General features: G+C 37.0%; 1 protein-coding gene across 1 annotated transcript; it reads right to left on the bottom strand.

Annotated features, from left to right (window-relative positions):
- Nucleotides 1-287: 287 nt before the first annotated feature.
- On the bottom strand, nt 288-25,105 carry LOC134235671 (symplekin-like). The gene is made up of 32 exons (XM_062717811.1): nt 24,886-25,105; nt 24,377-24,445; nt 24,195-24,248; nt 23,970-24,043; nt 23,425-23,551; nt 22,027-22,133; nt 21,031-21,094; nt 19,972-20,129; nt 19,561-19,658; nt 19,198-19,352; nt 18,570-18,662; nt 18,293-18,460; nt 17,817-17,975; nt 17,413-17,491; nt 15,489-15,547; nt 15,160-15,283; nt 14,982-15,068; nt 13,108-13,309; nt 12,885-12,966; nt 12,079-12,261; nt 10,978-11,050; nt 8,206-8,302; nt 7,388-7,457; nt 6,569-6,677; nt 6,194-6,294; nt 5,617-5,803; nt 5,207-5,394; nt 4,560-4,736; nt 4,210-4,437; nt 3,499-3,642; nt 2,848-2,949; nt 288-592 (listed from the first exon to the last, which is right to left on the bottom strand). Exons 1-32 carry the CDS (start codon nt 24,979-24,981, stop codon nt 464-466), a joined length of 3,843 nt encoding a protein of 1,280 aa, XP_062573795.1. The 5' UTR covers nt 24,982-25,105; the 3' UTR covers nt 288-463.
- Nucleotides 25,106-25,886: the final 781 nt, after the last annotated feature.

Here is a 25,886-nt window from a genome sequence, read left to right as displayed (position 1 = left end):
GCAAAAAAAATTAACATAACCCGCTTACGCGGGTTATGTATTTTTTCTGCAACAGCTGCTTCCGTTCATTCCAGTAACAACAAACAAAGAAAGCATTTTATTGTTTAAATAAACGAGCCAAAGACAGTGGTGAATTTATGAGCAGATGGTAGAGAGTGCCCCCTAATAAAGACCTTTTTTTGTTTGTCAAGGAATAAAATTAGGTTCTACTCCCTCACAAATGTAAATTGCATCTAATATAATTTAATATGAATAAATCTGTAAATGAAACTCAGAAAAATAAAAAGTTATATTGCAGTCTGTAACAGACCTGTGTTTATTTTCAACTTCAGAGATTTTTCAATACACAATTTTGTGTAAATTCACTGATTACTTAACAGCACTAATTGTTCATAAGTAAAAGTCAAAAGAAACATAATGAATCCACAAAGCACTGCTGCTATATATCTGAGGTGACCTCGACCTATTTCCGTGACCTTGTGCTTCTTCTGGGCCTGGCTTCGGATGGCCTAGATTCTGATGACCTAGATTCAGATGACCTAGATCTGCTCCTACTTGTCTTTGATGGGCCATCTCCTGAAGAGTCTTGTGACTACAAAGAAACGCAATGCCGAGCTGTCATCATTACTTAAACTGACTTGTATGATAAATGTTGTTAAAACATTGCTGTGACGTCATGCCTTTGTTCTTGCAGTCTAAAAATTTACCTGTAGCCGTCCGATAATAATAATTACCAGTCTGATAATATATTATCGGACGGCAATGATAACAAAATCGGACGGTATTTAAAAAACAAAAAGAAGAGTGAAATTAAGGTTAAATATGTCCAGAACCCCCCAATAAAAATGTTAGGAAACAAATTCTGGGAAAGCAAACGCAAGGAAATTAAATTGCTACAAAAAAGCAAATCCATGACAAAAAAAATCCAAGTTTACCCTTCCACAAAATTAATACTTTCCACTCTTTAAAAGAATTTTTTATACAGCACTTTGAATAAGCGAATTTAAATCCATTTCTGCAAAAGAGTCTGCAAATCTCCTTATTTTGTTCCCCGATGGCCACACTTTTAAAACCTGAGAATATTTCCATTATCTAAACTAAAACTTCAGGGTAAAAATCCACATTTTTACTTTCCATGGTGATGGTTATAATATCAACTAAAATTATGTCGGTATCAATGTCAATTTATGCACATCATAAATAAAATTGTTCCCCCAAAAATTTTTCACCACCTGACCCCTGTCCTGCTAAACTAAACGACTGCCATTGAATGAGTGAAATGGAACAAGAGTTCACTCACTTTTCTTTACTGTCTCATTTCTTTTATCTACTTATCAGACGGGTAGAAAACAATGGCTGCGTAAACTCCTATTGTGTTATTATCGGACTCCTCCAGGTAACTTTTGGACATTTAAATGGCAATGTTTTAAGTAAGATATATGCCTCATACTATTCTATATGTAAAATTATCAGACAGTTTTCGGCCCTAACGGGCCTCAAACAGTCTTAATTTTACATATAGAACAGTATTCGGCATATATCCATTACATATACCTTAATAATGAATTAAAGCAATATGAGCTGCAAGTTTGATGTCGGAAATTTTTGTTCTAATATCGCAATTAACTATTTAAATGACAGAAAAAAAGAACATTTATAAACTTCTATTCTTTATATTTCAGAACTATTTATATGCTTTGATTGAAGCAAAATTACATTATTGTCGTCCTGTACAATATTGATTTCTTATATAATACTATACATTTCTTTGTAAAATTCTTTCTTCTGAAAACAAAACAATTCTTTATATCAGTCTTATTATTAAGGAATCACTGTGTAGTTAGGAGAGTATGCCAGGGCATCAACAATAGTGGGAAACATGGGATAATTTGAATAACGGGCAAAGCCCGTTAATGCTTAAATTATCCCATGTTTCCCACTATTGTTGATGTCCTTGACATACTCTCCTAATTAGACAGTGATTCCTTATATTTTCATTTCAGTGCGAAATAAAATGGTAGATTAAGACTTTAAAAATGTAGACATAGACTTAAATTACACGAGGACTTCCATGCCAATTTCAATAGTCCTCGCCCAATGACGTCAAACACCTAGGCAGCTGCACGAGATTTACATGCAAATTTTGCCACCTTAGCGTCAGACATAGAGACAGATGCACACGAGATTTGCATGCATTATAGGCCTCCTAAGCTCCTGACCAATCGACCTGCCTAATTTACATTCCGGCAGAATTATCAAGAAATAAACTCCGACAACTTTCAAAGAGTTATCGCAGAGAAAAAAATTAGAAATGGAAATATAACATAATGGTTCATATTACAATCATACAGATTTATCATAATAGCCTATTTTGACAGCAAAATTAATTTCTCCAAAATGCAGCTCATATTGCTTTAATAAATAAAAGGTTTTTTTGATTTGATTTGTAAAGTTTTGAAGATTCTCTCATGTCCAGAGAAGATGCAAAATTTGCATTTGCATATTTTAAAATGTTTTGACATGATACTATAAAAGTATTACATTTGGCTGTGTATTCTTTTTAGCGCTTTTGGCGAAAAGGAACTTCTGCTAATTCAAGTACAACGCTAAATGTTTTGCAATTATACACATAAATAAGAACATTAAGATATCTGCTAAATCAAATCTACGCTAAAATGTTCAAAAATCAATTTCCGCAAAATATCGTACACGCTAAATACAATACATTTACAGTGTTTGACATTTCTACTGAACCTAATAAAGACACAAGTGTTGCATATTTCTATGTTCCACAGAGAAAACACAACTGTAGAACGTGTTTTCCAAGCATTATCCACACACATGTACCTGATCTTGCGACTCATTTAGTGATGTATCCATGGCTTCCTCAGCAATAGCAAGGGCATTCTCCGGCGAGTCGGCTTCCTCCATCTCAGCATCAGCATTATCCTACAGCGAGATAATGATATAGATTATTCTACAATGACATGAGATACAATATCCTACAGCAAGATAATGAGATACATTATCCTAGAGTGACATAATGAGATACATTATCTTACAATGAGATGATGAGATACAATATCCTACAGCGAGATAATGAAATACATAATCCTACAGCGAGTTAACGAGATACATTATCCGACAGCGAGATAATGAGATACATTATCCTACAGTGAGATAACAGAACATAATATCCAAAAGTGAGATAATGAGATACATTATCCTACAGTGAGATAATGAGATACATTATCCTACAGTGAGATAACGAGATACATTATCCTACAGTGAGAAAACGAGATACATTATCCAACAGTGAGATAATGAGATACATCATCTTACAGTTAGTTAATGATATACAATACCTTACAGCGAGATAACGAGATAAAATTCAGGAAAAAGCTATCCCATCCAAATGACTTATCATGAAGGCACACTTGCCCACTACTATTTTGCCTCAAGGCCCAATTACTCTTTATCATTGGCCCAGTTACCAACCTCTGTTGACCGTTTTGATTTCCTCCTGACTGGTGTTTCCTTTCTGTCTTTCTCCGGTGAACTTCTGGCCTGTGATTCCTGCGTCTCTCTGTTTTCTGTTGCTTGTCTCGCTATTTCTTCTGGGTCTGGGGGCTCTTGTTTCACCTTAAGAAGAATAAAACAAATGTGCTCCTTAATTTTGTTATATTCACGCTACAGCAAAACTCATTTAGTATGAACACGGATAATGGCGAATTCACGGATATAGCGAAGTCATCTTGAATACCCAGCTATATAAATTTAATAAATTTCTTATTTCTTATTCGTTACGAATATGGTTATAACAAATTACAGATATAGCGAAGTAATTTCATAGGTCCCAGTGACTTCGTTATAGTTTTGCTGTATCAAGATAGTTGTGCCCCCTTTTTTTACAATTTTACAACTAGACTTCTTCAGCTTAATATACTTGTAAACAACTTTCTCCAAATTACTGTAAAACAACTTTCATTCGCGACACGATATACCGGGGGTAAAATACTTCACAACGATTAATTTTTGCGATCAAGCCTTTAAGGACCAGTTTGCGGCGAGTAATATTCATGATGACGAGGCTCTCGCAAAAATTTCTCGCACGCGAATAAAAGTTGGTTTACAGTAATCCTGAAGAACAAACATTATTTTATGTCAACAGATTTTATTTGAGTGCAATATTCAGTCGTGTTAACTTACTTGGACCAAGTTTGATCCTATGGTCTGTATGGACTGGACAGTTTGTATGGTCTGGGTCTCCATGGGTACCGTGGTGTTCTCGACCTTCACTGTGGTCACCTGTGGTGTTACAACTGTGGGGGTGAGGGGGGTGGGGGTGGGGGGTGCCACCTCAGCCTGGGGAGGAATCGGGGTCACTTCTGGAGGATTCTCCAATACAGCTAACACAGATTTAGGCAGGTGAGCTTTCTGAAATGACACCATACAAAATTGCTGTAATATTTCTTAGCTCATATTGGTAAAAAGTTTTAAATGGCATATTTGAAAAATCCAATACAAGAAGTCAAATGGAAATGTCAATAAAAGCAGACCTGGTTTGGAGCGAAGGAGTTGACATGGTTCAGTAGCGGTTCTCTCAGGTCTGGACAACTCTCAAACACACTCTTTAGCTGAGGAGCTTTTAACTGGAGTAAAACAGCGAAGGACTGTGGCTTCATCTTCTGACAACAGCGAATAAAACCTTCCCAGACCTTCTTGTTCTTCCAGACCTACAGACAACAGGGCAGTGTCATTATTATCCACAGTGTATTGTGGGTATTCTAAAGTGAGAAGCTTTTACATTCAAATAATTAACCCCTGAATATAAAAACAACTGCTGCAATACTGCACTATTTCTGATGCAAATATTAATTATTTAACTACTGGTAAGAATTCTTTGTTTTGCTTCAGCATATCAAATTCATCTTACATTAATGTTTTCTGAATTTACAGTTTTTTTTTTTAATTCAAACATATACCCAAAATGAGAAAATTCCTCTATCCTGAAGGACCTGTGTTCATAAACTTTACTTCAAACAAAAGCTGAATTTTTTTAAAACTCTTTTTTTTTTTTGAAAACTGCAGAAGCCATTGCTACACAAAGGAACTAAAAGTATTCTCATCTCATGTATATATGTTCTTTTGTGTTAGTCCTTCAATGAGGACAATACATGACCAGGAGAGGGCCTCTGACTGTTACCTCTTTAGCGATGAGCCTCTGGAGGATATTGAGGATAAATCCCATCAGTCGGGGGTACATGGAGAGGGACTGTAGGACCGTCCTCATAAACAGAGTGGGGAGGGGGTCCTGTTCCATCAGAGTCTTCATCACCACCGCCAGCACCTCCTGGGTGTAAATGTTCTTCTCACTGAAGCACAGGTTTGTGGCTGGAAGGAAAAAAAAACCATGGACACACTTAAAGGGGTGTTACTCTCTAACACCATGTGTCTGGCAGATCATACATTGTATTTTGAAATGCCTGACAGAAATTTTGTCCAGAAAATCCAAGAATAATTTTTCTTTGTATAATCTCTTTTTACGCTAAATAAATTTGACAACAGGAAGTTGATCATAACAGGAAGTTGATCATAACAGGAAGTTCCGCCCACCTTTAATGATGGTCTTCATGTCACACTTGGCTGGGTCAATGTTGTGTAGAGCTATTAATAGATCCACGGGGGTAAGGGGGGAGGTGTAGTTAGCGTCGCTGTGACCCCCCAGGAGTCGGTTAAACACCTCTTTTACAACAATCGGGTTTAACTTGATTAACTTAGGCAGGGCTTGTATCACTTCATCCTGAATCAAAGACACAAAAACATTCTCTTCATTACATGCTATTATCAAATTTTCTATCTTTTACTTTTAAAAGAATTCTAAGTTAAAATCATCTAACCTTTAGTAATTTACCCTTGATTCAGTCACCTGCTGTAGATCATTAGAAACTAATGATAACTTTCTTTTTGACATAGTAAAGCACTCATTTGGTAAAATAAGCCAAAGTTATCATAACATACACATATAACTATTGTTCTTCAAAATCTGAAGCAGTACAAATATATGAGGGGATTAAATGTTCGTGAGTTGTCTCATATTTCAAAAGTTCTTGTGAATAGAAAATTTGAAATTATATTTCACTTTAAATCTATTGTTTCAAGTAGAATATTAGCCAAAGTTATTTCCCTTTACCTTAGAAAGTCCAGTGAGAACAGGTATGAGGAATCTGACATCAGGTACACGTTTGTGATAAAGGTCACGAACTCTCTCTACCAGCTCAGGTGAGGGCGAGGCTAGAAATACAAGTACCGGTAAAGGTGTTATAATTCAGGTACACGTTTGTGATAAAGGTCACAAACTCTCTCTACCAGCTCAGGTGAGGGCGAAGCTAGAAATACAGGTAAAGGTATAACATTCAAATTTTAATTATACATTGATGGAAAGGCCTCTTGCATCCTCTTGGATATGGAGAGAGCTATAAGGTAGAAATGATCTGATTTTATCATCTCTTTATCTGTCAGGATATATATTTTTACCATACCTTTACCTGGACAAGATGTTACATACCTTTATCGGTTAGGATGTGTATGACTCTAGTCACCAGTGTTTCAGCTCCCTTTGGACAACTTTCCACTAATGTCAACAGCTCAGGTGACTTCATTCCCATACCCTTCACCTAAAAATACAGAAGCTCAAATATACTGTATTACATTTTTTTAAAAAGTTTTCAATATTCTTTAAGTATCTATAGATATTTTTAATTACATAAAATCCATACAATACTCTATACTTGAGACTTAGAATGGCTTCTGAATACTTATGGGATTCTCCTCAGACCCGTTCATGATTACTCCATATTCACGCAAATTGATGGTTTGAGGGATTCTCCATTGCCCTGAGAGTAATTATGCCTAACCCTCACAGTCATTCTATTCACTGGATTCTCCAGTGCCCTGAGAGTAATTATACCTAGGAGATTCCTTGAGCCCAAACGGTCATTATACTGTACTTATGGTATTCTCAAGTGCTCTGAGAGTAATTACGATCATTCTATTTACGGGATTCTCCAGTGCCCTGAGAGTAATTACGATCATTCTACTTACCGGATTCTCCAGTGCCCTGAGAGTAATTACGATCATTCTACTTACGGGATTCTCCAGTGCCCTCAGAGTAATTATGGTCATTATACTTACGGGATTCTCCATTGCCCTGAGAGTAATTATACCTAACCCTCACAGTCATTATACTTATGGGATTCTCCAGTGCCCTGAGAGTAATTATGGTCATTATACTTACAGGATTCTCCAGTGCCCTGAGAGTAATTACGGTTTTTATACTTACAGGATTCTCCAGTGCCCTGAGAGTAATTACGGTTTTTATACTTACAGGATTCTCCAGTGCTCTGAGGATGATCCTTTTGATGTCGGCTCCAGCTGATGTGTACACCATGGCCAACCTAAAACCAGGAAAGTATTACGCTATCTCATATCCAAATATTTAATTGTCAATTCACTTTATCCAAAAATTTTTAAAAAACATAGGTAATCAAAGATTACAAAGCTCACCTCAACAAATGTTATTAGTTTAAGTAATGCATATCTTGCATCATGTTTTCTTAACATTTAGTATTTGTTCTGACAACAATATTCAAGCAAGTTCTGTTTAAATAGGTCTTAAAGTTCATTGGGGAATGACCCGTTCCAAAAATTTTAACCTCACACTTCTTTGGAAAATGTAGGTCAGATCCAGCATCTGAAGCAAGTTTCGATTGTCTATCCCTAGATGCATCATCCATGCAAGTTCGGTCCGGGTAGGACTTATAGTTTTTGGGAATAACCTAGTCACTAATCTGGAAAATGTAGGTCAGATCCAGCATCCGAAGCAAGTCTGGTAGCGTCAATCCCTAGATGCATCATCCATGCAAGTTTGGTCCAGGCAGGGCTTATAGTTACTTGGGAATGGACCTGCTCCTAAAACTTTAACCAGAACGCCGACGCTAACACCAACGCCGACACCTGGGGTATAGCATAAGCTTATCTCGACTTCGTCGAGTTGAGCTAAAAATTTACATTAAAATACATGTATTATACATACATGTAGTTAAAACTTAAGTGAAGTAAAAGCTGAAGATGCTGTTGCCTGCCCTTGACCATGACCTTAGTAAGGACATACAATATGCCAATTATCACAAAGGTTATACTCACTGGTGGATTAGTTTATGGTTGCTAGGCAACAGACCCAGGTAAAGGTATAAACACATCTTAATGGTGTCTTCTGTCCAGGCTTGTAAGGCGGGGTCATCTACAATGTATTAAAGAGGCGTTTAAAAGTGTTTAAGATATAAACCCATATCCAAAAGCTGATCTACATGTAGTATGTTTTGAATGTTTGATACTCTAGGAGACAGCAGATTATTCAAATTATTTTACTCCACAAAGAACTAATGCAAATATCATTTTATGGTAATAAATAGTTTTCTGAAATCCCAATATTGAGCTTCAAATGTCACAACGTTCAAGCTAGTGTCAATAAAATTTATCCATACTCCATAGTAACTTTAAATTATGCCACACAGTCACACACATTTATAAGTAACAATTTTCAGAAATAACTAGATATCATTGAGATGGTGGCCATCTCAAAGGGCCCCGCTTTTAGCAATGAACATGAAAATGTAACGTAGCTGAAAAGGTTTTTTTAAAGGTGTTTGAGATTAAAGGGGACAAAAAGTATTACTCCCTGAAAAATAATACAATTAAACAAGAGGCCCATGGGCCACATCGCTCACCTGAGTAACTTGGGTGATGCAGATCTTTACCAGATTCCCCCTCTTGCTATACCTATCATGCCCAATAACCCCCTTCCCTTTTTTATTTTAAAACTTTAGAATCTACACTACCCGAGGATGCTTCCACATAAGTTTCAGCTTTTCTGGCCCAGTTGTTCTTGAGAAGAAGATTTTTAAAGATTTGTTCTTTATATTTCTATGTAAAACTTGGATTCCCTATTGTGGCCCTGCCCTTACCCCGGGGGTCATGATTTTAACAATTTAATATCTACACTACCCAAGGATGCTTCCACATAAGTTTCAGCTTTCCTGGCCCAGTGGTTCATGAGAAGAAGATTTTTAAAGATTTGTTCTATATATTTCTATGTAAAACTTGGATTCCCCATTGTGGCCCCGCCCTACCCCCGGGGGTCATGATTTTAACAATTTAATATCTTCACTACCCAAGGATGCTTCCACATAAGTTTCAGCTTTCCTGGCCCAGTGGTTCTTGAGAAGAAGATTTTTAAAGATTTGTTCTATATATTTCTATGTAAAACTTGGATTCCCTATTGTGGCCCCGCCCCACCCCCAGGGGTCATGATTTTAACAATTTAATATCTACACTACCCAAGGATGCTTCCACATAAGTTTCAGCTTTCCTGGCCCAGTGGTTCTTGAGAAGGAGATTTTTAAAGACATTCTCATTTCCAAATATTTAATTGTCAATTTGTTCTATATATTTCTATGTAAAACTTGGATTCCCCATTGTGGCCCCGCCCTACCCCCGGGGGTCATGATTTTAACAATTTAATATCTACACTACCCAAGGATGCTTCCACATAAGTTTCAGCTTTCCTGGCCCAGTGGTTCTTGAGAAGAAGATTTTTTAGTGACCCCACCCTATTTTTGTCTTTTCTTGATTATCTCCCCTTGTAAGGGGACTTGGCCCTTCATTTTTATAATTTCTACTCCCCTTCACCCAAGGATGCTTTGTACTAAGTTTGGTTAAAATTGGCCCATTGGTTCTTGAGAAGAAGTAAAAAATGTGAAAAGTTTACAGACGGACGGACAGACAGACGGACGGACGACGGACAAAATGTGATCAGAAAAGCTCACTTGAGCCTTCGGCTCAGGTGAGCTAAAAACTTTTAGAAATGTATTATCTATGAAAATTGTTGCATATCCTCTTTCATAATATGGAAGGAAACTCACAAATGTTCCATATCCAGTCAATTTGTTTGAGGCTGAGTGGACTTAAGGGAAAGAAATTATGCAGCGAACAAAGACTTTAAAAAGTGAGACTATTTTTTACCTTGACCCTTGACCTAAAAACTTTGTTCAAGGTCCTTGCACATTCACTGACCAAAGGCACTCTGTAGTGTTGTTACGATAGTTGCCGACTATCGAAAAATCGTCGTTAAAAGGCCCAGGTCGGCGACAATCGATTGTAAATATTATTATCGATAGATCGCTATATTTTTCATGTCGTATTTTTTAAGCCGATCAGGTTCAACTTTTATATTCACCAAAGGGAAGTCACTCTAATCGGCGGTAAACAAAATGGCAAACGTGCATGTTGAAGAGGTTGACGCCTAATTATATCAATATCCTGGTGCAATACGATCTAAAGTTCGAATTTTTTTGGCTTTCTGAAAAAGGGCGATGGGCCTCCATGCAAAAATAATATACAGATGGACTCGATTATTTGTAAATTGTGTAAAATGTCGTCTGCCAATAAAGATAAGTTGAAGTTCGCGGTCAAATGTCATCGAATTCTACTCGTGCTGAATTAATAAATTTAACCTTTTTAATAGTTCAAATTATCGATTATGTAATCGATTGTGTTCTTCCGATTCAATTTGATAATCGATAGTAAAATATGTCCGATTTTACAACACTAGCACTCTGTGAGTAAGGTATGAGCATCATTGGACTAACAGGAGAGAAAATATGCTCCAAACAAGAATTTTAACATAATTCTGCTATGACCTTGACCTTTGACCTAGAAACATGGTTCAAGATCACTGCACACCGGTTACCCAAAGGCACTCCGTGGGTGAAGTATGAGCCAGATTGGGCCAAGGAGAGAGAAGATATGCTCCGGACAAGAGATCTCGGATGGACAGACTGACGGACGGACAGACTGATCACCACAGGGCGGGGCCCTAATTATATAAACTCTTGGAGGCAAACGTTTCATACTTACTCTTACTTTTTCCTAGCATTTCTGTTGGTGGCTTTGTTAATAGGAGATTCTTTAACATCTTTGTGGCATATTGCTGGAAAAAATGTGTGCATTATGAATCAAACTGGCATAATTCTTAAAGCTATGCATTAATTTTTACTCGCAGTCAGTTCCAAACATATATTTTAAAAGACACCATTGAAGGTAAATAAAGCTTATAAAAAGTGCAAAACTGAAACATTTCCTTAAATTAGGCCACTAGCAAGTAGGGCAAAAAAAAAAAAAAAACGGGGGCAACAAATTCCCAGTATACAATACTGATCTTGATGTTGGGCAATCTTTAGAAAAGATTTGTACGCTGACCTCTATATAGGGCCTGATGTGATACTGACCTCTATATAGGGCCTGATGTGTTATTGACCTCTATATAGGGCCTGATGTGTTATTGACCTCTATATAGGGCCTGACGTGACTCTGAGCTTTGTTTTGCATACTGACCTCTATATAGGGCCTGATGTGACTCAGGGCTTTGTTTTGCATACTGACCTCTATATAGGGCCTGATGTGACTCAGGGCTTTGTTTTGTATACTGATCTCTATATAGGGCCTGACGTGACTCTGAGCTTTGTTTTGCATACTGACCTCTATATAGGGCCTGATGTGACTCAGGGCTTTGTTTTGCATACTGACCTCTATATAGGGCCTGATGTGACTCAGGGCTTTGTTTTGTATACTGATCTCTATATAGGGCCTGATGTGACTCAGGGCTTTGTTTTGTATACTGACCTCTATATAGGGCCTGATGTGACTCAGGGCTTTGTTTTGCATACTGACCTCTATATAGGGCCTGATGTGACTCAGGGCTTTGTTTTGCATACTGACCTCTATATAGGGCCTGATGTGACTCAGGGCTTTGTTTTGCATACTGATCTCTATATAGGGCCTGATGTGACTCAGGGCTTTGTTTTGTATACTGATCTCTATATAGGGCCTGATGTGACTCAGGGCTTTGTTTTGTATACTGATCTCTATATAGGGCCTGATGTGACTCAGGGCTTTGTTTTGTATACTGACCTCTATATAGGGCCTGATGTGACTCAGGGCTTTGTTTTGTATACTGACCTCTATATAGGGCCTGATGTGCCCCTTCTCATACAGTTGTTTACTACAGTGGATGGCCGTGGCCCTTACTTCTGGCATGTCATGGTGACAGGACATCAGTAACACCTCAAGGTACCTCAGTCTGTGGGCGGGGCGGGTCAAAATCAGCTGACGAATAGTGTTAATCCCACTCACCACGCGGTCCTGTGACAAGCAGATAAATGGAATAAAGATATCTAGGCCTCTACTTGATGTGTAAATTGATGCAATTTTACATGTTTGAATTTCTACAGGATAAATTTTGAGCTGAAAATATCCAGAATACATGTAAAATATATATACATGTATACCGTGTAACAAAAAAGTTGTCCATGTAGAACAATTAATTCCATTGCAGCAAACTTCATGAAATACAACGTACTAAATTATTTCAATTTACTGTAAACCAACTTTTATTCGCGACGACTTTATTTCGCGATTTACCGGGAGTAAACTAGTTCGCGATGATAAAGTTTCGCGATCAAGTTGTTTTTGAAACTGTTTTTTATAGATAAAGAGACTTTAGGGACCCGTTCGCGGCGAGAAATATTCGCGATAACCAGGCTCTCGCGAACCTCGCGAAAATTTCTCGCACGCGAATAAAAGTTGGGTTACAGTACTTTATTCATAATTCATTTAAATATTTGTCAAAAATATTTAAATATTCTGTGTTACATGTATTTTGGAAGAAATATAATTTTATTGTCTATAATACATTAATACAAGCATAGACAATAGTTTATTATAAATACTTATCAATATTTTTAGAACTCTTTTTCTATATATACCTTATCCATGCAGTATTTCTTGAGAATCTGAATAGCATTGTCTGTGATAGCTGGGGCCTCCAAAATCAAACGATGAAATAATCTTCAAAAATCCAACACATAAAAATAAAATTGAGTAAGAATCTATAATTTTCACTAATTACATGTAAAACCCTTTTCCTTTCTTTTGTGCAGTGTATAATACAAATGTACTCTATAGCTTTCCTTTGTATTCTAGACATACCCTTCCTTGGTGGTCAGTTCTGTCCGTTCCAGTAATCCTGATAAAAGTCTGGTCAAGCATTCATCATAGCTGGCCATGGACGAGCGTTCATTTCTCAGGCTGGAGGCACAGAATCCCTGACAATTAGCGTATTCCTGATACAGCCAAGCGAAAGCTACGTCAGCGCGGTTACGAAGGTCCTCAAATATGTACTCTTGTAATACTACAACACAAACAAGATGGAAAATGATAGTCTGTGATTTATATCATATACATGGACAGTGGAGCCTCATTTATCTGGACGCTTTGGTTCCTAGTCAATTTGTCCGGATACCTGAATCACCAGTTAAACAAGATAAAATTCCGCTTCGCATATCTGAAGGTCCACTGCAGTCAAATTTACTCGGTTCAAAATCAACGGAACAATAAACAAGAGGCCCAGGGGCCACAGCGCTCACCTGAGCACATCCGCTAGGAAAAAGCACATATCAGATCAGAACTGAAAGTTTACTGAGGTGGTGGGTTTGAATTTTAACCCCCTCCCCAGGGATTCATGATTTGAACAAACTAGAATCTACACTACCTGAGGATGATTCCATATAAATATCACTAATCATCATGGATTTGAAGTACTTGAAAAGATTTTAAAAGGTATCCCTATATATCACTATGTAAAACTTAGGTCGGCCATTTTGGCCCCACCCTAGCCCCGGGGGTCATGATTTGAACAAACTTGAATCTACACTACCTGAGGATGATTCCACACGAGTTTCATCTTTCCTGGCCCAGTGTTTCTTGAGAAGAAGATTTTTAAAGATTTTTCATATATATTCCTATGTAAAACTTTGATTTGCCATTTTGGCCCCACCCTAGCCCCAGGGGTGATGATTTGAACAAATTTGAGTCTACACTACCTGAGGATAATTTTACATGAGTTTTATCTTTTCTGGCCCAGTGGTTCTTGAGAAGAAGATTTTTAAAGATTTTTCCTATATATATTCCTATGTAAAACTTGGGTCGTCCATTTTGGCCCCACCCTAGCCCCGGGGGTCATGATTTGAACAAATTTCAATCTACACTACCTGAGGATAATTCTACATGAGTTTCATCTTTCCTAATCCAGTGGTTCTTGAGAAGAAGATTTTTAAAGATTTTTCCTATATATATTCCTATGTAAAACTTGGGTCGGCCATTTTGGCCCCACCCTAGCCCGGGGGTCATGATTTGAACAAACTTGAATCTACACTACCTGTGAATGATTCCACGTGAGTTTCATCTTTCCTGGTCCAGTGGTTCTTGAGAAGAAGATTTTTAAAGATTTTCCTATATATTCCGATGTAAAACTTGGGTCGGCCATTTTGGCCCCACCCTAGCCCCGGGGGTCATGATTTGAACAAACTTGAATCTACACTACCTGAGGATGTTTCCATATGAGTTTCATCTTTCCTGGCCCAGTGGTTCTTGAGAAGAAGATTTTTTAATAATGCCATTAATTTTTCTCTAATTCATAATTATCTCCCCTTGGAAAAGGACATGGCCCTTCATTTGAACAAACTTGAATCCCCTTTACCAAAGGATACTTTGTAGCAAGTTTGGTTGAAATTGGCCCAGTGGTTCTTGAGAAAAAGATGAAAATGTAAAAAGTTTACGACGACGACAACGACAGACAACAGACAAATTTTGATCAGAAAAGCTCACTTGAGCCTTCGGCTCAGGTGAGCTAAAAACTTCAAGATTTCAAAGATATTGAGGGTAAAATTCATGTACAAAAAGAACATATTGGTTGGGACTTTCAAATCACTTTGCCATATCCATGGGATTTTACATATATCAGAGTTCAAGATACCGAAGTTCAACTGTACTCAATAATAACACTCAACTAGAAAGATACTTACAATTTTTCAGCTCTCCCCCAAACTGGGATACCAGACTTGTTAATAATTTGGTTCTGGCTGGAAGGGCATTGCCTAATGATGCACTTTCTGGAAGGAATAAAGACAGCCATTTAAAAAAAACAGTCAACTACCAGCAATTCTAGTATTAAATAATTTTTATTAATTAATTTCCCCTTACTCTCTGCTTCTAGTATTCTTCTGACTGATGCAATGGTCATTTCATCCAGTCGGTCCCTGTCCAGATCTGTGGTCACTGTGGACAGTTTGAACTGTTTAATCCCTCCCCTCACAGGTCGGATTTGCTAAAATGACCAACTCTCCATGTACAATGCAACACTATATTGTTATTATTAGGGGGGAAATACTGTTAATAAAATGAAGGAAGTAAATTGTTGATGTACAACACTTGTTTTTACTACTAATACAAGTTTATTTAAACATTTACTTTCAAAATTTAAGTAAATTGGTTTCTCAGTAAATAGAAGGAGATAAAACATTCTCACGTACAGGGGCTGGTAAACTGGCTGACTTAGAGAAAGCTGCTGCCTGCGGCTCTGTGTGCCCCCCTACACAACAAAAAGTACAGGAATATCAATCACTGTATCAACATCAACATAAAATAACAGAAGATTCATAAACTTTTACAGGACTTAGCTCCCAGCTTTTCTGCCTAATTGATGCCTACCTATGTATAAGGAAACATATACATAAACTTATATTTGTTACATTAACTAACCCCTACCTACAACTGTCTGTATGACCTGTTTAGGGGATGTGGGCTGATACTAGGGAGATATCGACCTACCTACAACTGTCTGTATGACCTGTTTAGGGGATGTGGGCTGATACTGGGGTGATATTGACCTACAACTGTCTGTATGACCTGTTTAGGGGATGTGAGCTGATACTAGGGAAATATCGACGACCTACCTACAACTGTCTGTATGTCCTGTTTAGGGGATGTGGGCTGATACTAGGGAAATATCGACCTACCTACAACTGTCTGTATGACCTGTTTAGAGGATGTAGGCTGATACTAGGGAGATATCGACCTACCTACAACTGTCTGTATGACCTGTTTAGAGGATGTAGGCTGATACTAGGGAGATATCGACCTACCTACAACTGTCTGTATGACCTGTTTAGGGGATGTGGGCTGATACTAGGGAGATATCGACCTACCTACAACTGTCTGTATGACCTGTTTAGGGGATGTGGGCTGATACTAGCGAGATATCGACCTACAAATGTCTGTATGACCTGTTTAGGGGATGTGGGCTGATACTAGGGAGATACTGACCTACCTACAACTGTCTGTATGTCCTGTTTAGGGGATGTGGGCTGATACTAGGGAAATATCGACCTACCTACAACTGTCTGTATGACCTGTTTAGAGGATGTAGGCTGATACTAGGGAGATATCGACCTACCTACAACTGTCTGTATGACCTGTTTAGAGGATGTAGGCTGATACTAGGGAGATATCGACCTACCTACAACTGTCTGTATGACCTGTTATGGGGATGTGGGCTGATACTAGGGAGATATCGACCTACCTACAACTGTCTGTATGACCTGTTTAGAGGATGTAGGCTGATACTAGGGAGATATCGACCTACCTACAACTGTCTGTATGACCTGTTTAGAGGATGTAGGCTGATACTAGGGAGATATCGACCTAAAACTGTCTGTATGACCTGTTTAGAGGATGTAGGCTGATACTAGGGAGATATCGACCTACCTACAACTGTATGTATGACCTGTTTAGAGGATGTAGGCTGATACTAGGGAGATATCGACCTACCTACAACTGTATGTATGACCTGTTTAGAGGATGTAGGCTGATACTAGGGAGATATTGACCTACCTACAACTGTCTGTATGACCTGTTTAGGGGATGTGGGCTGATACTAGGGAGATATCGACCTACCTACAACTGTCTGTATGACCTGTTTAGCGGATTTGGGCTGATACTAGGGAGATATCGACCACCTACAACTGTATGTATGACCTGTTTAGAGGATGTAGGCTGATACTAGGGAGATATTGACCTACCTACAACTGTCTGTATGACCTGTTATGGGGATGTGGGCTGATACTAGGGAGATATCGACCACCTACAACTGTATGTATGACCTGTTTAGAGGATGTGGGCTGATACTAGGGAGATACTGACCTACCTACAACTGTCTGTATGACCTGTTTAGGGGATGTGGGCTGATACTAGGGAGATATTGACCTACCTACAACTGTATGTATGACCTGTTTAGGGGATGTAGGCTGATACTAGGGAGATATCGACCACCTACAACTGTCTGTATGACCTGTTTAGGGGATGTAGGCTGATACTAGGGAGATACTGACCTACCTACAACTGTCTGTATGACCTGATTAGGGGATGTGGGCTGATACTAGGGAGATATCGACCTACCTACAACTGTCTGTATGACCTGTTTAGGGGATGTGGGCTGATACTCAGGAGATGCACCTCCATCTTCTTCTGATGCCTCCTACAAGTAAATGTTATTCTGAAAGTGTCTGCAAGAACAACAATGCAAAATAAAACTGTGCACAAAATAAATTGCTTTTTCTACCATGTATTTTTTTTATAAACATTTTTTTAACTATGTGTGTTGAGCTTCAACAAATCAGGATTACACCAACTTCACTATTTATTTTAGCAAAACACAGTGTTATTATACTCAACTTAAGAAATTATATCATTTTCTAACCGTTAATGCTAAGTTTAAGATTAATGCTCCTAAATGATATTTATAAAGATATTATTTACTTTACATGACTTCTGGTCCCTATCAAAAGCATAATAATTCGCACCTCAATCTGGACTTCTGCAATTCCCTTGCCCATTCCTGCAGCAGTAAGCTGATTGGCTAGAAGTCTTCCCATGTGTTTAATTTGACCCTCCGTGCCAGCAGCAGCTATAGGTGTGTAGGTCGCCTGGAAGTGAGGAGGTAACTGGTCTGGCAACATCACCTACAAATAAAGAATGCTCAGATTTCTATATACTGTATACAGCTGTATTTTGCCCTGATTTATTTTGGCCTTTTTTCGATTGCAAACAATTATGCCCCATCTTAAATTCGCCCAGTCACAGTTATCTTTAAGAAATTGTACTTATTCTTTAAATTCAGCCTATTTTAATTTTGCCAAAATGAGGATAGAGCAAAAGAGGCGAAAATAAAACAGTGGGCAAAAATATTCCTTTATACAATAATGTTAATAACCTATGACACTGTATTCCTTCACATACACACACTATCTGATTTACCATATTGCCATGCTATACTCACCATGCTAATAAGAACGAGATCAGCGACATTCTGGGGGGTCAGGCGGGGGATTATGTCCTCCGCGGTGATGTCTACAGCCGTCTGTCTCTGTTTTAACGTGGCTGGTGCTTTAACTTTAGAGCGATCCACAAACGGAGTCATACCAGCATCATCGTCATCCAACTCAATCTACAAACAGTACAGACATTAACAGGTCAGATTTATTGGTTTTTTTTACGTGTACACCTTGTAATGTACTTCAGAACACAAGGTAATAAAAAGCTTCAGCAAGAAATACCTCTGTCTCGGTCTTGGCTTTCTTCATTGATCCCCCTGCCTCCTCTGCCTTTCTCTTCCTGCTTTCGTCTATCTTTGGCATGCTCTTCATCACCTAAAAAAAGAAAAAGTATAAATAAAATGTTCCTTAAAAAAACACAAACAATTTTTGATATGCATTTTCAATCAAATATTTCAGTGACAAAGATTTAATAGTTTGATTATTCAGATAATGCCCCCTCCCCCCTTTTTGTTTAATTTCCTGGTGACCTTACCTCCGAGTTTGTGGCCCCTAAGTCTGTCAGTAGGGTGGTGGTCTGAGTGATGTAGTCCCCCCCCCCATTGTTTATTTTCCTGGTGACTTTACCACAGAGTTTGTTGCCCCTAGGTCTGTCAGTAAGGTGGTGATCTGAGTGATGTAGTCCCCCCCTCCCCTCTTGTTTATTTTCCTGGTGACCTTCTCCGAGTTCGTGGCCCCTAGATCTGTCAGTAAGGTGGTGATCTGAGTGATGTAGTCCCCCCTCCCCCCTTTTGTTTATTTTCCCTGGTGACCTTACCTCAGAGTTTGTGGCCCCTAAGTCTGTCAGTAAGGTGGTGATCTGAGTGATTAGTTCCCCTCCCCCTTTTGTTTATTTTCCTGGTGACCTTACCTCGGAGTTTGTGGCCCCTAGGTCTGTCAGTAAGGTGGTGATCTGAGTGATGTAATCCACGGAGGCCTTGTGTTTTAGCAGAGACAACATGTGCATCTTCATATTCTTACGAACACTGCTCACCTGGGACTTAGCCAGGGTCGGTGGCAGATTGACTGATGCATAAAAAAAATCTTATTAATCATAATACATGTAGTTCTTAAACAAAGAGACTTTCAGTTAAACATGCAGGATATACTATGCAAAAGAGATGAACCTGTACCAGAAAATGTATTTTGGACCACTGAATTACATATCTTCACTAGTCTAATTTACATGTATAAGCTTCTGAACATAATCTGTTCTCATGTTTAAATACCTTACCCTGCAGTGTCTCAAAAGACTGGACAACTTTTCCAAAGAAGACAGGCCTCTGTCGTGCAATGGTGGTCAAGCTCCCCATAACAGTCATCAGATTAATGCTGAAAGGAAGATTCAAAGCTACACAATAATTACTAAGGAAATAAACATGAAGTATTTTTTAGCTCCATGTTTTGATCAATGTACATGTACATCACAAGTATTATTTTTTAATGATCTATTATATCTTTTCACCATGTTATGGATTCTTTGATAAGATCATGAAGATATATATGTAAATGGATTTATTAGCTGTGATTTGATTATATCAATCGATTATTAATCAATTATAGTGTATCCGTCATTCCGATTATTTTGATGACCAATTATGAAAAAAATGCCGATTTCCCATCACTAGTATTTAGTAATATTTACCTTGAAATGTGAGGCGAGGCTTGGAACTGTAGAAGTGTTTCAAACATCTGTCTGCCCTGCTCCTCCAGACGTTTGACTCGTAGGAATTTATTGTCCTCTGGAACAATGTCCAGCGTGACTTCTGACTCAGGCTTAGAGGACTTTGGTGCCTCCGACTCCTGAACATTAAATAAATATTCAACTTTTTAAAAGAAATACTTGCACCTATAATTGTAGATCAATTCATTTTTGTGACAACTTCCTTTTTGCTATGTTGTTTTTTTTTTTAATATGTGAAACAAAATATTTCACAATTTTTCTAGTGTTTTTGGTGCATAATCTTTGATGGAAGTATTATATATGTGAGAAGAAATTGTAATAAGCAGATGATTTCGCAAAATTACATAAAAATAGAGTGATTTAAGGCTACTCCAGAAAAAAATGTTTGGGAGGGTTGGATGGCACTTCATATATTTTTGTATGGGTAATGGGGACTGGTGCAATTAAATTTGCATGGGTGGTTGTCCTCATCCGTTATATTTTTAGATGCATGGGTGGTTGTAGACTATTTAATCTCACAAATTATCTACTGTAAAGTACTTCTTTCCTTTCAACCAGTAAAATATTGACATTTAAAAAAAATAAACAAATGAAGAAACACTCTTAAAATATCATGTACTGTATTTCATGTCGTGCTTGCAAAAAATGATGTGATCTACTAGAGCAAACACCCCCCCTTCCCAGTTTTTGAGGCCAAAAAATGCATCAAGCACTTTTTTAAGCAAGATTTGTCTCTCTTTTTCTTGAGAACAACTTATACTGTGTAGACATGTACTATTTGATACTCAATGCTAAAAAATGTTTATAATAGGTTGTTTTATGAGACATATTTTGTATCAAATAGGAAGTTGAGCTCAGTCATCTCCTTTTCAATGCATGCATAAAATTGATCACTGCCTCAGCATCAATTTTACTAGTCCCTTGGAGCACTTTGAGGTAAATATAAAGGTATACAACTATTTTTGAAACATCATTTAAAAGTATAAACTTCCAGTAAACAGGCATTATACCAATCCTTACCGGGGTTTTCCGTGACAGCGTCAAGATAACTCCCTCCATAAACTTCACCACATGAGTTCGCACTCTGTAATAATCCAAAAGTTTAACATCGTTACAATTAACAGTATTTTAACTTTAACATTCATCAAAAATGTAGAGTGACTTCAATTTTTCAGTACTACAAATGCTATCACGTGGAAAAGAAACACATAAAAAAAATAATCAAATTAGATAAACGGTTAAAATAAACATGACTTTAATATCAATTTCATAAATCCAGACTGAGACACAAATCCAATCAAACCTAGTCATCTCAAACTTGATGTGACCAAAAAAATGCACTGTCCAAATGTTAAAAGTCACAATGGGTTTTTTCAAAGTAAGTTTTTCCATAATAAAGATATGTTTCACACATGAATTATGAAATTTTTCTTCCAGTGACCTTGAAATTCCCCAAATGACCTTGGGTCAAGGTCATGACATACCCTTGGGTCATGGGCAATCTTTGTGTGAAAAGAGAACCTACCAACTTTATCAATAAGAAAGATATGGACCGGACACAAATTATGAACTTTTTCTTCCAGTGACCTTGAACTTCCTCAAGTGACCTCGGGTCAAAGTCATGACACACCCTTGGATCATGGGCAATCTTTGTGTGGAGTAGTAGATTCTAATGTCCTCCGTAAGAAAGATATGGACCGGACACGTTTGCACAGACAGACAGACAGATACAAGGTGATTCCTATATACCCCCCAAACTTGTTTGACGGGGGGTATAAAAAGATTCCAAGATATTACAGCATTCCAAATTTTGAGGTTAAAATACAAAAGGGAAGGTAGCTGGAACCCCCTGATTTGATCAGTAGCTGGGATATCAATGCTCAGGATAGTCAAGTACAACTGTAACTTGCTCATCATTTTCTGATATATTTATTGTACACTTCATTTTCTGATATTTAACTTACCGATCATTTTCTGATATTTAACTTACCCGTCATTTTCTGATATTTAACTTACCCGTCATTCTCCGAGTCTATCAGTTCAAACATTCTGTTCTTCAGTGATTTCATGGTCTCCCAAACAAAAGATTTCTCCTCTGTCATTGTCTTAGCCTTGGCTAGCCACTGTTAGCAAGTAAATAAAAGTTAACATAAATTGGCACCTCTTTAATGATATTATTGAATAACACAAACATCTTTATTTAAGGAGGCTCATTACACCACTTTTTGATGACGTACTACACAAAAAAATAAACCTCCATTGTGTCGACCGGTTTGCTCAGGGGACAAGTTGTATAGGCACCTCTATAATATGACCCTGACCTTTAAAACGCTTTAAAAATAGATGAAACATGCGGTGTTGTAAACAGTGAAAACAAAGTAGCGGATTCATTATGCATAAACCAAGAAGAAATGCTTTTAGGCAGAAACAAAAGAAAGCAACAGTCAAATCTTCGCCAAACAAGTAATGTCAATTTCATAGCCATGCATGCAGTAAACTCTATCAATCACTGACATGTATGTATGGAGGAAATTCGAGTTAAAATCTACAACCTTGTTGAAATTAAAATTTTATTTTATTGCGCTATTTACTGTGTTGGTGTTAATTTATATATTTGTTTTATTGATTTAAATGTATACTCTGGCAATTTAAAGCTTTATTCTGAATTTTAGATGTAATGTCAAACGTTCCATAGTGTTTTGAGTCTTGGCTAATTAGGAAAGATAACTCTTGAAAGTGGACTATTTATACCAAATATTTTTTAAATTGGATTTTTCATTTCGTTTAAACTTTCTTCATTCAATTTGACATATGTAATTAATTGAAATACATTCCTTGTCTCTTCAGAACACATTTTTAAAATGTTTTATGCATAGATTAAAAAGATAATGGCATTAATTGTTTTCTAGGAGAAGTTTTTTTTTTCTAATAAAATTATTATTAGGTATTATGAGGTATTTTCACTTTGTGTACTTGTCTTAAGAAGATGCCCATCATTTGACACTGAAAGTTCTGAAATTCTGTGATTAATAAACCTGAAATAAAACATTTCACTAAAATAAAACAAAAACTAAAAAAATCTATAAAAAATATTTATGATATCAATATCCCCATCTGGATATTTTACATCTACATTATAAGTGGTGCTGTATTGAAATCTGAAATAAACTGTGGATGTAATGAGCCACCTTAATAAACAATAGAATTTGGAATATCATAGAATTTTTATGACAAATGTATCCTCTCAAATCTCACTTTGAAAATTCAAAATTTAAAAAATAATTTTGTTCACTTGTGGTAGACAGAGAATGATTTCTGCTGGAACACAAACTTTTTCATCTTGTTCAAAATGAGTTTTTACCTTTAATACAAACTTTGAACACTTGTGGTAGAGACAATTTGATGAGTTTTTACCTTTATAATGACTTTGTACACTTGTGGTAGAGACAGAATGACTTTCTTCTGTACATTAACATTGTCGTCCTGCAGTAGAATCTGTAGACAGGGTAAAATCTTGTTCAACAACTCTGGGTCTTTTTTGCTGTGATGGAATGAGATGTGAAAACTTCATGAGTAGATTGTAAGACATTTAGTGTTCTTTTAACTGGTAAAATAATTCAATGTTACCCATGAGTTAATTTAAATGTTGCTGAAAGGTAAGCTTAATTTTATCATGACAGGCACTTTGTGTAGGTCGAGTGGCAAGTTTATTTGGGTGTCTTGGGAGACATTTGATTTTTTTAATGCTACTATCTTTAACTTGTGTAAAAATTTGTGTAGGTGAAGGGTCTAGACTTGAGAGATTTGTTGTGAAGTAATCTTAGTTGTGTTATAAAACACATGAAGAACATCCTGAGAAATGTTACTGCTATCCCTATCTTATACGACTCTGTGAGAGAAGCTGATTACGTGACATAATTTGTAATGTAATTGTGTAATGTAACTTAGAGGTAACTAACCAGGCTTCCTCCATGAAGGTGATGACGTATTTCTTCACGTCTACAGACCGATCACTCTGGAATGCTAGCATTTCCTGAAACACCAAATGTACCTGTATCAAACACACTTTTATTTCTGACACTTAAAACAAAATCTTGCATGTATGGATGAAACATAAAGGCATTTCTTTCAATTAAAAATGAAAACTATTCATAATTTAAGTTTTATCAAAATAGCTTACTTACATCTAAGAAGTTGTCTAACAGTGTTGGGTCCTTGTGAATGATTAATTCCTGGACCTGTTTGAAAAGAAATCGCTTGAAATAAGTTGAAAAAAATTAAGATAATCAATAGCTCTTAGCACCAATCACCGAGTAACATTTCCTATCACACAACAATTCTACAAATATGTCATCTTGGTAACTACCTGTCTGAGAATGTTGATTTTCTGTTGATCTTTCTGTACAAGAGAAGCCTGATTCAAAAGTTCCACCACCTGAAAAATATAATAATTTATTGAATAAACAGGGCTAAGCCCACTATTTTTTTCATATGTGTAAATGATGCTAAATTTATTTGCATCCAATTTTTTGTTATTGTTTTACTCTGGAATCCATTGATATCCCTCTAATTGAGTAAATCAGCATGAAAATGTATTTCGTTTTCAAAGACATGAATCCAGGCTATTGTCACATCAAAAAGGTCAAGGATGACAAACAAGAAAAGGTGAAATGTTTAAGAATTTATCAGAATCTGATAATTTCTAAAACATTTCACCTCTTCTTGTTTGTAATGAAAACACCTCCTTATCACATCTTTAAATTTTTTACCTCATGTAATGTTAAGGAGCCAATATTTAAAGAGACAATTAAGTTCAAGGATTTCAGAGATTTGCATATCATGGGACTAGGCCTAGAGCTGTAGAAGTGGTTATACCTTGTCGTAGGTCGACACGGATTCATTGTGTGTCGTTTCCTCGTCCATGAAAAACTGCGCGGCAGTCGATCTTCTGTTTTCTGCAGCTGCCGTCATCTCGTATCTTTTTTGGCAAATGAAATGCAAAAAAATATAATATTAATTAAAGCATTTCTTTTCAACAGTTGAACAGAGATTTCACACAAAAACGGAAGTTGAGGCGGCAAGTTAAAATAGCGATCCCGATATAATTAATTGCAGATCCCGATGTATAATAAGGGAGTTCAATTCACATTTACAAAGTGCACCTCTTTCAGTCTTTTGTTGTGTCAAATAAATAAAAATAGATGGCTAAATCTTTCTGATAACTCATTAATTGTTTAAGGTTATTTCAAGATAAACCTTCTTTCTTTCTGCATGGGAAATCCGTTTTATATATCCTTCTTCATCAGTGCGTGATTTTTGCATCTCTGGAACATGTGGAAGAAGAAGAAAAAAAACATTTTCTATCATACATCTCCATACAGTGTTTTTGAGGCCCATATTCGTAAACGCTTTGAACAGTTGTCTTTTGCAAATAATAATAAAAACATTGGTCAAAACTTTTGTGCGGTTTGTACTAGGGCCTTGTAGCAACGCACTTTGAAAAAAAATTTCAAAGTGCGTTAAAATGTTCTTTATCTGATCTTGGAAAAGTCGAAAATAACTTGAGAGCATGTTATAAAAGGACAAAGCACTAAATTTTCTTTCAAAGTGCGTTATTAATATGAGTATCAGTACAATAGCCAATGGTCTTCTAATACTAACACCGATAGAATCAAATTATTTTTAAATAGAATGGTACCTTTAACGATTTTTTTAAAGTAGGAGAGGGGACAGCGAAGAAATAAAAAAAAGTACTTAAAACATGAAAACTGAAAAGGTCTGAGGAAATTTTCTTCACAGTCAAAACCGAAAATCCTATTTCGTGGTGATGTTGGTGAGGATGGGGGTGTGGCATTTTTTTTTTAAGTAAAAAAAAA

Source organism: Saccostrea cucullata, unplaced genomic scaffold, assembly GCF_032062105.1.
Source record: "Saccostrea cucullata isolate Sc308-1 unplaced genomic scaffold, CSIRO_AGI_Scuc_v1 ctg192, whole genome shotgun sequence".
Lineage (NCBI taxonomy): Eukaryota > Metazoa > Mollusca > Bivalvia > Ostreida > Ostreidae > Saccostrea > Saccostrea cuccullata.
Note: the sequence above shows the minus strand (reverse complement) of the source record. Positions and strands in the feature narration are given on the sequence as shown.